Source organism: Leptinotarsa decemlineata, unplaced genomic scaffold, assembly GCF_025532065.1.
Source record: "Leptinotarsa decemlineata unplaced genomic scaffold, Ldec_3_MD MMD2_tig00000035_RagTag_RagTag, whole genome shotgun sequence".
NCBI lineage: Eukaryota > Metazoa > Arthropoda > Insecta > Coleoptera > Chrysomelidae > Leptinotarsa > Leptinotarsa decemlineata.
Window position 1 is genome coordinate 9,797,583 of NW_027412540.1, and position 15,459 is coordinate 9,813,041.

General features: G+C 34.3%; 2 protein-coding genes across 2 annotated transcripts in view; one reads left to right on the forward strand and one right to left on the reverse strand.

Moving 5' to 3' along the window:
* Positions 1–15,459, forward strand: part of LOC111512747 (uncharacterized) — a 125,191-nt gene that overhangs the window by 72,603 nt on the left and 37,129 nt on the right. The gene's annotated exons all lie outside the window — the stretch shown is intronic.
* Positions 1,337–11,849, reverse strand: LOC111514208 (dynein regulatory complex protein 9). Its single transcript, XM_023170447.2, has 5 exons — positions 11,612–11,849; positions 6,491–6,830; positions 6,018–6,202; positions 4,483–4,722; positions 1,337–1,479 (listed from the first exon to the last, which is right to left on the reverse strand). Exons 3-5 carry the CDS (start codon positions 6,135–6,137, stop codon positions 1,378–1,380), a joined length of 462 nt encoding a protein of 153 aa, XP_023026215.2. The 5' UTR covers positions 6,138–6,202; positions 6,491–6,830; positions 11,612–11,849; the 3' UTR covers positions 1,337–1,377.

Genomic DNA, 15,459 nt, shown 5'->3' on the forward strand with positions numbered 1-15,459 from the left:
AACATTGATAATTTTTTTCGGATCATGAATAAACACCATGATGATTAAAAAAATATTCCCTCAATGTAAATTGATATTCAGCAACAAGAAGTCAAATAATAAAGACAATCCCTGATTTTTTTTAAGGAACCTTATGTTAATTGAAAGAAGTAGTGATTTCAATTCAAAATATTTCCAATTGTTCGAATGGATTTTCAAATATTTTCAAACGTGCTGATCAGCTGAAAACGAATGTTTTAGCACGATACCTAAATCTACTTTGAGAATGGAGGAAGTTTAATTTTATACCGATATTACAGATGAAATCTTTAAGCATTGTTATGACCCAATCCTATCACTTCAATGAAAATCATCAATATCAGTTCATCTCAAAAATCGCCGTTGAACAGATAGCGATCAGTCACACTTTCATTATATGTGGGTATAGACCAATACTTCCGCACAGTAAATAATATTTTTGCAGAATGGAAAGTTTTCAATCCTACCCATATGTTTATAAATATGTTAATGTGTCTCAGATGAATAATTTCAGACCCACCTCTCAAATAGATAACTCTGCCAAATTATTAAATTAAGGCCTTGAAAATCGTCCCATTGAACAGGCATGTAATTCGGATTTTCCACAAAATCAAATACTGTAAATGCTTGTTTTTTTTTTATAAACCAGTTGATTCGGAGGACTTCGTACCGCCTCAGAATTGATTAATGTGTAAAAGTTCAATAACTAGAAATTTGCAGAAAACAAACGAAAAAAACGATTCTCGATGAAAAAATACATATACGTTGTATCTGTAATTGTTTAACATTTCGTTGATTTTTTCCCAAATAAAAACAAATTTTAACGTTGTCCAAAAACTATCATGGAATTATATATTGAAAGTGGGCATGAAATTGTCGTGCATCATACGACGTCAATTGAAACCAAATGTTATATTTTTGAATACTTGTGATGCACTGTTTGGAACCTTTAGTGTAGTAGTATTAGTAATATTCATTACTACACTAAAGTGGTAATTGATTATTATTAGACATTTATCCCAACACCAAACCGTAATTTTAACACCTTGACACGCGTTTCGATCATCAAGTGATCATTTTCAAGAGGAAGATCAAACTGTTTTCGCTCGTCGAAGATCAAACTGTTTGATCTTCCTCTTCCTCATATTTTCAATGTTTGCCAAGAAGTGTTCAGAATCGTTTTCCATCCCGTAAATTAATGAACGTAATGGTTCAGGTAGTGGGACCAATTGTGGCAATTTTACTTTTCCACCAGCACAACATAATCTAGATTCAATTTGATATTCATTGCATCAACGATTTGAATAAAGAAACAGTGTTGAGGCTGGAATAATTTAATGATATTGAAGTAGTCAGTGATTATTTCTTTTTCTTTTTATCTCCCTTCTTGTCTTTGCCTTTTGCCTTCGTCTTCTTATATGGACCTAACTTCTTTCGAAACATGACGCTCCGCCACCAAGCCTGAAATATCAGTTAGAAAATTCCAGAGACGTCAAGAATATATGGTTGTTTCAAAAGTTTAGTCCATTTCAATGTCAAGTGTGTTTGTGGCTCCATATCTCAATAAATATTCAGTCTGCTATGTCGTGGTATACAGTGTGTAAAAGCCGAATGGATTAAATTCACTATTTAAGTAACTGTACACATTTTAACAAAATCCCGAAACACGTTAAATTTAAATTATAATTCAACATACTTCAACAAAAAAACGTTACCCCTACCTTCAACCCCCGTCGAATGACAGGTACGACCCCCAATTTTTTAATGAAAAGTATAGGCTTGTGATTTATCGCTTGAAAAGTCTTTTCATTCTCTATTCAAAAATGTTATCGCTTTCGAGTATATTGCAACAATTAAGATGAAATAAACTGAAATCATGTGGTTACCAAAATTAGATAAAATAAACTCAAAACTTATTGCAATATACTCAAAACTCATTTCATGTTGGGAATTGATAATAATAAAGTAAACAAAAACCATAGCAATGTTCTGTTTAGATGATATCCTTTGAAAAACTGTAAATAATTTCAGTGACAACGTAAGTTTAAAACGCCTTGTCGACTTGTTTTGTATGTTACAACATTAGTTGTCAGTATTTAAAATTTGAAGTTCGTTCACTTCAAGTCTGACAAATGGTTAGATTAACGGATATGCATAACAGTTTTACAAATGATTGGTTACGGACATAAAACCCGAACACAACAGAAAGTAGCTCGCCTATTTTATGAGAAATTTCAAAATCTACCGCCCATATCTCAATGAACGGATAAGCAAAATAGAGAAGCAGTTTCTCCAGCTTGGTCATGTGGGACAGATAAAAAAAGCAGCTGCCAATGCAATGAGCGATAAACTCAAAATTGATGTGATGTTTGAGTTTGAGGAAAACCCATATACATCGAGTAGACAGGCATCCACTACAATCAATGTTACTTACTTTATCGCTTAATGGTCATGGTAATCGGCAAAATTGCCGCTACTAGTCAACGGAAAAGCCTCACTGGATGAGAGAACACACTTAATACCCTCAAAAGGTTACTTTTTGGGCAGGGATTGTGGGAAATCCTTTTTCATTGAGGGCAACTTGAATGGCGATAATTATTTGGCACCACTTCAAAATGATGTCATTCCAAGTTTAGTAAATTCATATCCTGATCCAGGAAACTCTCAAGTTCCAGTGAATACAATATGGTTCCATCGGAATGGAGCACCACCATATTACCAAGTTAATGTCAGTCAATACCTTGATATAACATTTCCCAATCGGTGGATAGAGAGGCGAGGATCAATTGAATGGCCAGTACGATCACCTGATCTTTCACCATTAGATTTTTAATGAGAATATGTAAAGATCAATGTGTACAAAACTAAACCTTCAGATTTGAATGACCTAAACGAACGAATAACGCATGCGATTAGGTTGTTCACGCCTGATATGTTAAATAATGTAAGAAGATAGTTTTAATTGAGATTTGCGGTGAACATTTTCAACATCTACTTCGTTAACATCCATAGTTTCTTGTCTTATTTTACATTTCATTACGTTTTGCATTACATTTTAGTTTTTGAGTGTATATTATCGAATTTCGGTAATCACATGATTTTAATTTAATTGTTGCAATAAACTTGAAAGCAATAACATTTTTTAATAGAGAATAGAGAGTTCTTTCAAACGATATATCACAAACCTATACTTCCCATTTTAAAAATTAAGGGTTGTCCCTGTCATTTGAAAGGGGTTGAAGTTAGGGATGGCATTTTTACGTTGAAGAATGTTAAATTAAAATTTACATTTGAAGTATATCGTGTTTTTTTTTTAAATATGTACTGTAACCGAAATAATGGATTCATTCCATTTGGCTTTTACACACTGTATACTGATCGATAGATGATTTTGTACTATATACATTGATGCTGTTAATTTTTTCAAATTTTCGTTTTGCTTCTTCTGAGCTTATTACTATATGATGACGTCAAGTGATTGTTGCCAAACTCTTTTCTACAAATTCAAATTGAACCAAGGCGCTGCTAAAACATCGAAAAATCAACCAGGCATTTGGCAATGATAGTGTTTATGAAGGCACTGTTCGACGTTGATTTGCGAAATTTCGTTCCGGAGGTGTTAGCGTCGAATATGAGCCCTGAAGTGCTCAACCAACATCAATACAGGACGAGGATTTGAGGACCCTGGTGAAGACAGACCCATCACAAACGGTGCGTGAGACGGCGGAAGAACTGGGCGTCTGCTCCCTTCCGTTTTTTATGGTTTGAAACGTATTGGAAAGATCAAAACGCTCGAAAACTGGGTGCCTCTCGATTTGAACGATGGATAGAAATGGTCACGTTTCGAATTATGTTCTTCTTTGCTTCTACGCAACCAGAATTATCCTTTTTTGAGTCGGATCTTCAAGAGAGGATCCTCTGAAATAACGGGAGACGTTCAGGACAGTGGTTGGATACCGATGAGCTACCCAGGCGCTTCCCAGAGGCAGAAATCCACCACAAAATTATCATGGTTGCTGTATGGTGATCAAAGGCTGGTGTGATTCACTATAACTTTCTACAACCAGGCCACACCATCATAGCAAATGCCTATTGCAAGAAAATTGACGAAATGTATCGAAAACTGTGTCGGCAGCAGCTGGCATTGGTCATCAGAAGAGGCACAATCCTTCCATTACCACGTCCGTCTGCGCGTTTCACGAATTACCGTCCGAAAATTAAACAATTTGAACGTCTAAGTTCTACTTCACCCACCATACTCCCCAGACCTCTCGCCAACCGACTAGCATCATTTCAAGCACTTCGATATCTTTCTCACCGGTGAAACCTTCCCCAAACTGGACCAGATGGTGCTTACTTCGGTTAAATTGAATGAGTATTCAGTGAGATATTACTGTTTGAAGTGGACTCATAAAAATAGACAAAAAACTTTCGAAACGACCCAATATTTTTTGTCAAATTCACCTGTATTTTCCTTGCAGCCCGTTGTTCCATTTGTATATGATCTTCCTTCTCTTTTTTCAGTCGTTTATACTCCAACCAATCCTCAATTTCTGCCTTGCGAGTTTCGTAAGTTTCTTTGAGAATTGCGTGAGAATCTGTGATTTTTTCCAAATCGGATTTGAGATTCATCATTTCTGTTTCTCGTCTTTCAATCTCTTCATCGTAATGTTTAATCCAATACTGAATCTGCTCAGACAAATCCTATAATATCGACAGTTTACAGTTTTTCATGAATGGACATCTTGAAAATGAATATTGATGATAATAGTGTTTCACAAAAATATAATAACACAACTTTTCATGAGAAGCTTTTATTTCAGAGTGATATCTGGAGTTCATTTCTTAACTCCAGACATCACCAGAAGATGACAATTGAGACCGAAACGTTGTGGAAATAATCCTTCTGTATGACACACTTACGATGAACACACCCCTATATTCTAGTCATTTTTGAAAGCAAGCAGATATTTGGTACAGGCATAAACCTTCATAGGCCGCACTTTTCGCAATGCTTAAGCCCGAGTATTAAGTTTCATTTAATTTCGACCAATGTCTCTGTGGCTTTTTAGTTACTAATAATCAAAATTACAATTTTTTCACAATGAATAATAGGTTGTTCATTCCCATTCCTACATTATAACAAATTTATTATTTTCGTAGCTTCTTATTCAGAACCAATAATCGAAAATCGGACTCAAATATAAAAATTACAAAAATAACTCAGAGTTCGAATTTTCAAATGAAATTTAGTATGTAGGATCAAAATCGATTAACAAGCAACCTTTTGAAATTATCATCACCTTTTATAATCGAACACGTGCAATTTGTGCATGTATATAAAAGTATACTCAGTATTTCCACACAGAAATCTCAGGTGGGAAAATTTAGAATACTTCAATTATTTTTACGCGAATTGATATTTATAGTTTTCTTTTCGAAAAATAATAAAATATTTACCAGAACTGATGAATGTAACAAATATATTAAAAATGAAGAATTGAAATATTCCATGTAGGTATTGCAAATTTGCTTTTGGCAAAATATTCTATTCATCCATAGAACTTTTATGGTATGCAAAAAATCAGTTGAAAAATATATCCTTGAATAATATTACATAGAAGAGTTTCTATTGATCTATTTCATGAAAATTGCTGTTATACCAACACCTAATTATGGACAATTTTTTATTCAACGATGTGAAAAAAATTGTTTACATATTATTTGTAATGGAAACGGCTCGGGTGGGAAAAATATGGTACAATCTTAAAGATATAATAAAGAAATAGTTTTTTGTACTTTGAAAATTTCTACTTCATGATAGGACCTACTCTTTTCCAATAAAGAAGTTTGGTGACATGTTGAAATTTGCTTGTATGTGAAAAATACTACAAATTTCCTTGAGTGTTGTTAGTTATCATGGTCGAAAAATGGTCCTTTTTTCAAAATATAGTCATTGTACTAACTTGCAAAAATAATAAAAGTAAGTAAAGTCTTACGTTTCTGCTTTCTTCTATGTAATTCATGAATTCCAAATGGCATCTATTTTCTAGTTCGATTCTATTCCTCATATCCATTATAACGAAATTGTGAACATTTTCTTTGTCTTCACATGACATTATGTTTTGTTCCTGTCTAGCTCTCTCCCAGTTTTCAAAGTATGATATTTCATACCGCCCGTATACTGAAAAACAAAAACAACCACTGAAGAAGTAAAGGTAAATGACATCTCCCCTCACAAAGACGGTGTCTTTTGGGTCGACAGAAGACTCAATCCATAAATGTCAAAAATCAATGAGACTTTCCAGGTAATGTGTCGCAAAGCCAAACTTGACTGATGAATGAGATTTGTCTCCTGTCTTTCCAGAGCCAAAAACGAAGTGTTCGCGATGCTTTGTTTTTGAGCTCCGATTTCAACTTTTCCGTTTTGAATTCTAGATATCGCAATATTTGTCTTTATACAGTAACCAACCTGTCACGTCTTCAACCTCAAATCTAAGTTTCTGGATTTTGGCATTCGTCTCTTCTATGGTTCTTATATTGTAGAGCCTTTCCTCCTCGCATTGATTTCTAAGCAAATCAATTTGCTCGTCGTTTCTTTTTTATCTTTCAGTACCTGTTCGTCATCCTCTTCCATGCATCGTATAGCTTTGATACACTCAATTAAACCCCTGAATGTGCCGCCAAATGTTATCTCGTCATTTGCTTCTTTTATCATATTTATTAATATGTTTATATCATTTGCTAATTTTTCGTAATTATTGCTGCAAGAATCCAGACGAAAGTTGGCGTGATTTTCCACTCCCAGGTACCTGATTGAATCAGAAAACCATAATTGAAAACATGAATGCGTCTTGGGCAAATATTCGAAAAAAAGAGAATATACTTAAAATTATATTAAACTCATGTACTTATATACGGAAGCGCAGAAGGGCCACATATTTTTATTATTTGTTTCTTGGAAATTACGACTTTGAATCTCGAAATGTCGACTTGTATCTCGAAATTTCGACTTTAAAGTCGAAATTTGGAGATTAAAGTCGAAATTTCGAGATAAAAGTCGAAATTTCGAGATTTAAGTCGAAATTTCGAGTTTGAAGTCGTAATTTCGAAATTACAAGATTGAAGTCGAAATTTCGAGTGTAAAGTAGAAATTACGAATTTAAAGTCTTAATTTCGAGATAAAAGTAAAAATTTTTAGATTAATGTCGAAATTTCGAGATAAAAGTCGAAATTTTGAGATTCAAAGTCGTAATTTCCAAGAAACAAATAATAAAAACATGTGGCCCTTCTGCGCTTCCGTAAAATTTCGAGATTAAAGTCGAAATTTCGAGATAAAAGTCGAAATTTCGAGATAAAAGTCGAAATTTCGAAATTCAAATTCGTAATTTCCAAGACACAAATAATAAAAATATGTGGCCCTTCTGCGCTTCCGTAATATATATAGAAAGGGAATTATACTATTCATTACTATATGCATGCGAACAAAAATATACAGTTTTCTCGAGAGTGTACAGAAATCATTGACATCAGTTCAGTTTGTTTGTATAATTTGTTCATTATGAATACCTACACAAAACATGAAATGAATGTTCGACTGATGACTGTCTGTACATGGAAATTTTTGAGAAAATCTCTTATTGGAGTTCTATATCAACGCACTTGAACCTCAAAACAATGATTTTTGAATGTTTTCTCTTTGTCGATTTGTATGTCTGTTTGGATGCGCTAATCTGAAAAAAGTAATGCATTGTAGTAAACTTCAGTTATAAAAAAACATCAAAGAAAAGTTTTTGGCTTTCAATTTCTCCATATCCATATAAAAAATGTGGAAAACTTCCGATTGAAGGAAGAAAGCAACTGAGTTCTAATTAAACTTCACAAAGATGTGCAGATTATGCGAAGGAATTCCTCAGAGATATAAACTACAAGAAAAAGCCCTTTCTATATGAACATTCAATTATTCGAAAATAACTTTTTCCTATTCACTCATAATCTAAACATTCAAACAGATAGCATTTACAGTGGAGTCGCCACACAACCTGATACTACTTGATCAAAAAATAACATGAATTTTAATTTTTCTCAAAAAACATCTGGTTATTATTCAATTTCTATTTCGTCCCCTTCAAAGTAGTGCCCCTCAGATATGATACACTTTGTCGGAGTTTTTTCTAATCTTCGAAGCGGTTCTAATATGCACTTTTTGCTATGTTCTTGAGCTCTCTCATCCATTCAGTATTTATCTCCTCAATCGTCACAACATGCCATCCTTTCATAAGTATCTTCAATCTTGAGAACATAAAAAAGTCGCAGGGGACCAAAACTGGTAAATACGGTGGCTGGGACATGATTACGGTGTTATCTGTATCTGTAGAGTAGGTAAGGTGAGTGCAGGCCCACGGCATTTAGGCCACATATGACCCATTGTACATCCTCCCGAAGAGTTGTCTCAATGTCCATTCTGCCCTTTTCACTACGAGACGTCTCCTTTATATCGGCAGGTGTAGGTCAAGACTCGCCGAACACACACTCTCTTATTGACGATAACTCCGAATCTTCACATAGGACATGCCTGACAGTTTCATCTTCCTGTTCACACATACTGCATAGAGGTGCGTCCACTAGCCCCATATTATGGAGGTGTTTCCTTAGTTGACAGTGGCCAGTCAGAATTCCTACTGTTAAGCGTAGGTTTTTTTTTGGTCATCGCCAGATATTTCTTCGGCGCCAGCTTCCCAGGGTCGCCCAGGGTGATCCTGGCAAAACTGCATCCTTTGATTCCATCCCATCTCTTTAAGGATCAAGCATGGGTGTGACGTTTGGCTAGTTCCGCAATTGTCGAAGTCATCAGGCCGTGGGTGCCACTGGATCCTAAAATTCTTAGTCCAGCCGATTCCTTGGCTAAAGAGTCGATAAGGCGATTACCTTCACCTCTGTCGTGCCCTTTAACCCACCCCAGGATAATGTTATTATCTACCGAGGCTTTGACTAAATCTTGGTGGCACTCTAGTACTAGCCCTGAGGTAACGCGTTGTCTGATTAAGGCTAATAGGGCTTCTCTACTATCAGTGCAAATTGTTATGTTTTTGCCAGAAATTCCTTTCCTATGATTACGGTTTTGTTTTTCACCAAAAAATTTACGAACAAGCAATGACGAGTAAACAAGTACATTATCGTGATGCAAAATCTATAATATGTTTTTCCACAATGCCAGATGTTTTCTTCGTATTACTTCTCGTAAGCGGCACATAACTTCAAGATAATACTCCTTACTGACCGTACGACCATGTGTCTAGAAATCCTGATTCACTACGCCAAGAAAATCTAAAAACACTGAGCAAAACCTTGCCATTTCATCGAACATGACGTGCTTTTTTGATCTTGGCTCTCCTGGGCCTTCCATTCATATGACTGGACTTTGGTTTCGGAGTCATAACCATATACACAGGATTTATCACCAGTTATGACCCTTTTGGGCAAACTGAATCGTCGTTGACGTTATTCAACAACTCCTAAACGAGGCTCATGCGACGGATGTTTGGTGAAAATTCAGCAATTTTGGAACGAACTTCTCTAGCACACGCTTCATGCCCAACATTTCCGAATGAATTGCATGCCGACATCCTCATCAACTCCTTTAATAGTGTTTGGACCACGCTTAATAGTGTTTCACCTTTCACCTATCACCTATAGGTGATAGGTGAAAGGAGAATAGTCTTCTCTCGGAAAAAAAGTCCAAGTCATCATCCGAAGACAATTGTGGATACTCACAATCGAAACTTTGTGAAGTAACTTGGTTTTGAAACCTTATTGATTTATATTTTTTTTAATTGTTAAATTTTTATTTTTTGCTTATTTTCTATCTATTGTAATTTCATTTAACGGTTTATTGCTCAATATAATTATTATTTTTTCAGTTATTCGTTTCAATTTTATTAATTATATTATATTAGACAATGAAAATCCGAACTAGAAAAGTTAAATTTGTAATTTATTAGTATGGTGAACAATTTCACTGAATGAATTATTTTCAATTTCTGCTCACATTCTGTATCAAACTTTCTTTTTGAGAAAATATCACGAAGGTAACATGGAAATAGTCATTTTCCATCATCTTATGCTGGCTTTTTCATTTCAACTTTTCAACAGTAGTTAATCCAATTTTCCATTTCTGCATTTAACTTGATCCTCTTTCGTTGAATAACTGATGGCAGTAGTCAACTGATTCACATCAATGTTTGTCCAGTATACAGTACACAGTATACCAGTATATACATTAAGAGAGAAAAAGGAAATGTTAGACCTGCTCACGGTTTGTTTGTCACGGAACGATGTAGTACGAAGTTTTGTGCATTGGTATAGATATGTGGATGATATCCTGGTATGTTTCACAGAAACGAACAGACAGTTGACTTACTTTTTGAATTTCATCAATTCTCTCCACCCTTCTATCACATTTACAATGGAGATGGAAAAGGACGACAATAACAAAAAGTTAACAACAAATATGACTTTTCAATTCATCATAAACCGGTACATACAGATATTATCATTCATAATTTGTCTACCCACCCGTATCAGCACTTAGTAGCAGCTTTCAACATTATGATCCACAGACTGATAAATGTGCCCTTATCAGAGGCGAATTTCAATAAAGAATTGAATATAATAAAGCAAATAGCCGTCAACAACGATTACGATAGAAGTCTAATACATTTTTTATTATCAAAAAATTGAACACCCAAGATTTGAAGGAACTTTACCCAATTCGAAGAGATAATGATAAAAGTTATAGAACCTTAACCAACTTTGGCCAACTCACTACAAATATTTCAGATTTTCTGCACAACAGAGGGATAAATATTGCTTTCAAAACCAACAATAACTCAGGCATGCACATTAAGAATAACACAGATAAAAGTTTAGTTTCAGAAAAATCGGGAGTGTATAAATTATCATGTGGGTCATGTCCGGTGTTTTATATAGGTCAAACTGGAAGAATGTTCAAAGCCCGTATAAAGGAACACAAATATAGTTTCCAGAATGGAAAAAAAAATTCCACATATGCCACTCATTTACTCACAGAGAAACATGAGTTCAACCATGAATACAAGCTCCTCCATTTCCTGAAGAGAGGTTTGAAACTTATCCTGTTGGATAGTATGGAAATTCAAAAACCCTCAATATCTTATGCACGACCGAACTGATTTGAATAATTCACCATTATTGAATATGTTCATTTCCAGGTACAAATAGTTAAGTATATTTACACTACTTCCGAGAAATTTATTCATATAGTTATTGAACTCATACCTGACTTTTTCAGGTAGATTCATTCATTAGAAAGTAGGCATACAAGTAGTTTACGTTTGAGAAAGCTATTGTATAGCGAAACATGTATCGAGGTTTTGGAAAAACCGTTTATAGTGAAAAACATACAACAAACTGTATTAATTAGTTTCAATCTATCAGAATTCCAATCTTCGATTTTCCAACCCCCAATCTTCTGCAATAAATTGGTTCAGTTTCAATAATTATATCACTTCTATATCAAGGAAAAATGCAAAATAGGTATAAAATGGCACTTTACCTTTCTGGAACAGTCACATATTCCACCACCTCTTCACTGAAATTTATGTCATTTGGTACATTTATGTTTCTCAGGATATAAAGCTGATCCAAACACTCATTTAGAATACCTCTCACTACAGTTTTGATGAATTTACTTTTCAGTCCACCAGTATCGGTTCCTAGAAGATCCTTCAGAAGCATTTTTAGATTGTTCTGTCAAGTGGACAGAATCAATATTGAATGATTTTTTATCAATTCCAAATGCTGCTTGATCAGAAAAAGTTTTATTCCTTTTCTATTCCTATGACTTTCTATGACGCTGGCATGTGTACGAAGCTGTCGCACTGAAGTTGAAGTTTTCAGTTTCATAATTCACAATATCGGAACGTGAACACTCATTTTGAATTGGGACAATATTTATTGTACACTATTGTAGATGATGACCATTTATAAAAAGTGAGAGTCAAAACAAAATCATACAAAACTGGAGTTTTCATGAGTAACAAAAAAATTGATAATAAACTTTTAACTTTCCCAAAGTGGAAAGAAAATAAATTTCTATTTACAGATGAATGCTAGAAGCAAGACCTCAATCTCAAAACTGCAATATGGCTGATTCATTCTTAGCAGAATGCTAAGCCAAACTTTTATATTTACTTCTTTTATCTCTGAATCGTACTTCGGAATATAACTCTTACTTCCAGGGTATCTTTACACAAATATTTCTATATACTGCGCAAAAGTTGATTGAAAATATACACAGTATGAATTTCAAAGTACAGGTTTTTCCTTCCAGGGTTCGTTGATGAACGAACGATTCAATTTTGGTTCTTGCTATTGAATTAAGAGGAAAAGTAACATTGAAAATTGAAACGTTTTCATTCAAAAATTATTTTGAAATGAAAAAAAAATCTTTTTTACAATTGCGTAATTTGATGCTGTGTTAATATTGTCTTGATTCTTAATACTCGACAGTAAGATGCTAGATGGTCCATTTGCTGATAAAATTGCAGCTGCTTCAATTATATATTGAACATCCACTTTGTATTGAAATCTGAACAACTACAAGAGGAACTTTTTTTCACGAAGTAAAGTTTCAAAAACATATTTTGAAAAATAGTTCTATTGAATGAGTTTATGTGATGAAAACAGATACAGAAAATGAAAATAATTCAATTATTTTTGGTTGTTCACAACTCAAATCTATTAGTCCTCGTTGAACTTATGTCTCTCTGCGAAATGACGGTTTCTGAGTGTGTGATCGGTCTTCACATTCAAGAAATTACCGTAATTTTCTTCAGTTCCATGGGAGAAAGTTCTTCATGTGTGTCCAATGTGACGTTTTGACCAAGAACCACAAGTCAACTTATATATTGATCAATCATTTATTTAATTTTGTGGAACTTACAGAGTTATAGAACAAGTCAATTTGAAAAAAATCCTATAAATGAAACACAAAACAATGAGAGTATCAACACTGAACATGGAGAGTATATAAAGCATATAACTGAAATTAAACTGATTATGACAATATGTAAGTCAAATGGTATGAAATCAAAACTAAATCAATTCTAGGAATTCTAGAGTTGAAAGTAAGGACACAGATCTATTAAGACTTTCATACTTGTCTTTTGAATTTATAAGTTGGCAGACTTCTTAGATTGTATGGGAGAAAGTTGTACAGGTACAAACCAAAAGTATTTGGTGCTCTTTTGGATAGTTCCAGGTTTTTGAAGGGCACGTAAAAGCTATTTTTTTCCTGGTTTTGTGAGTATGAGTGTCAGTGTTTCTTAAAAAGGTATTTCGATTGCCATGTATGTATCTCATTAGCTCAAGAACGAATTTGCCGGTAACAGTTAATATTTTTTATTCTTTGAAAAAAAATCAACATGAGCGATCAGGTGTAGAGCCCACGAGAAATCTTGAGGTGCGTATTCACCAAAAAAGTGAGCACGAGCGAACATGAGCGAGCATTTGTGAATGTTTGCTCGTATTCGCTCATGTTCGCTCGTGTTTGCTCGACATATTGATGTTTCGTCCACACCAGAGCAAATATCTTCAAGTTCGTAGTTAGTTGATCCATCCTTAGCTCGCACAAGTTTCTCAACTTCTGAGAGTTGTCGTTCGTATGGGGGCGACAGCTGATTAACGGAAAAACAGATTCTAAACAGATTTTTAAACAGATCTACTTTGTGCGAGCACCTTTTGATGTACCGCCTTTTTTTCGATATTTTCTGAACACGAACAAGCATACGTTCGCTTGCTCGCTAGCCCGTACTCACCAGCGAACGTATGCTTGCTCGCGTTCAGAAAAGATCGAGAAGAAGGCGGTACTACGAACTTGAAGATATTCGCTCTGGTGTGGACGAGCCATCAATATGTCGAGCAAACACGAGTAAACACGAGCAAACATACACCAATGCTCGTTCATGCTCGCCCGTGCTTTTTTTGACGATTAAGCAACTTTACGATGCGCTTCTGAGACACAAAAACACATGTGCCGCTGGGATATTTTCCCAGACAATAATTCCATAGGAAATTCTGAAGTGGATTTCGACATGGTAGTATTTAATGAGATGGTTCACACTGAGAGCACTTTTTAAATTTTTCAATTAATAGCACTTAATATCTTTTACTGTATCAATTATACTGTTAATTGAATCGATATTCAGAGTTGGTATCTTTTTTTAAATTTTGATGGGTATGAAATACTGTATAATTAGTTTTACTGAAGTTCAGTAACAAGGATCTGTCAAGAGACCAAGCAGATAACTGGTTGACTGAATTTGTAATTTTGATTTGTAGCGATTCATTATCTTTAGCTTTCAATAGTAGAGTGGAGTCATCTGCCTATAATGTGGTAGGGGTATCTGATAATGTCATGGGTAGATCATTAATATATGAGATAATCAATATGGGCCCCTGATCTATCTGACACCAAAGTTTTGTCTTTAATGTTTTCAATTAATTTGTTCAAATTATTATCTGCCCGGTAAGCCACATCCAAGCCCTTCCTTTTCCAAAACGAGCGATGTTTTAGTTTGGTTCACCACAGTATATCAATGTCCTGTGATGCTTATTATTGTTTCTTGAAGTGAGATAAATTTGGTAAATGGCTTGTTTCCGCAGTTTTTTAAAAATAATGGAGTCGATAATATCTACCTTGAAACTATTGTTGACAAAAAAATATTGCTGTCAAAAATTTTCAGGAAAACCACATCATAAAGACTCTAATATTCAGAATCCGTAGTCCCTGATGTCATGAATTTCCATACATTTATTACAATTTGAAAGCTCATAATCAATATATGCAAACTTGATCTGAACTCATTTCAAAACTAGATAATAATTTATAAAAACGCCTGAATGTTTGCAATCGTCTCTCTAATAGTTTTGAAAGTCATATCGGTTTTCTCTCAACAAATCAAGCTGCTGCTATCGTAGAATGTCAAAGGGTTGTTTGAAGAAATTCAAATAACTTTCTGGAATTTGAAGTTTTTTTTTTAATTTCATTTCGATAAACAACTAAATTTTGTTGAAACCTCGTTGAGAAATTCGTATTATCATTTTCGATTGAAAAGTAAGTCTGCTGCTGATGAATTGAACAATGGAAAAATTGAAAAATATATCATAAACTATAAAAAAATTGTGAGAATTTTTGTGAAATCATCATTTCGTGATGTACAAACTCAAAAATTGAATGGTACGGTCTCGTACTATAAAAAAATGTCAAAAATACTGTTAGATTCATCTTTCTGTGCCACTGAAAAAGTGGAAATTCCCAACTGCTGTATCTCAGTACTTGTCTTCTTTTTCACGGACACAGAAAAATATACCACATAGTATCCCTTTTTATAGTACACTTCA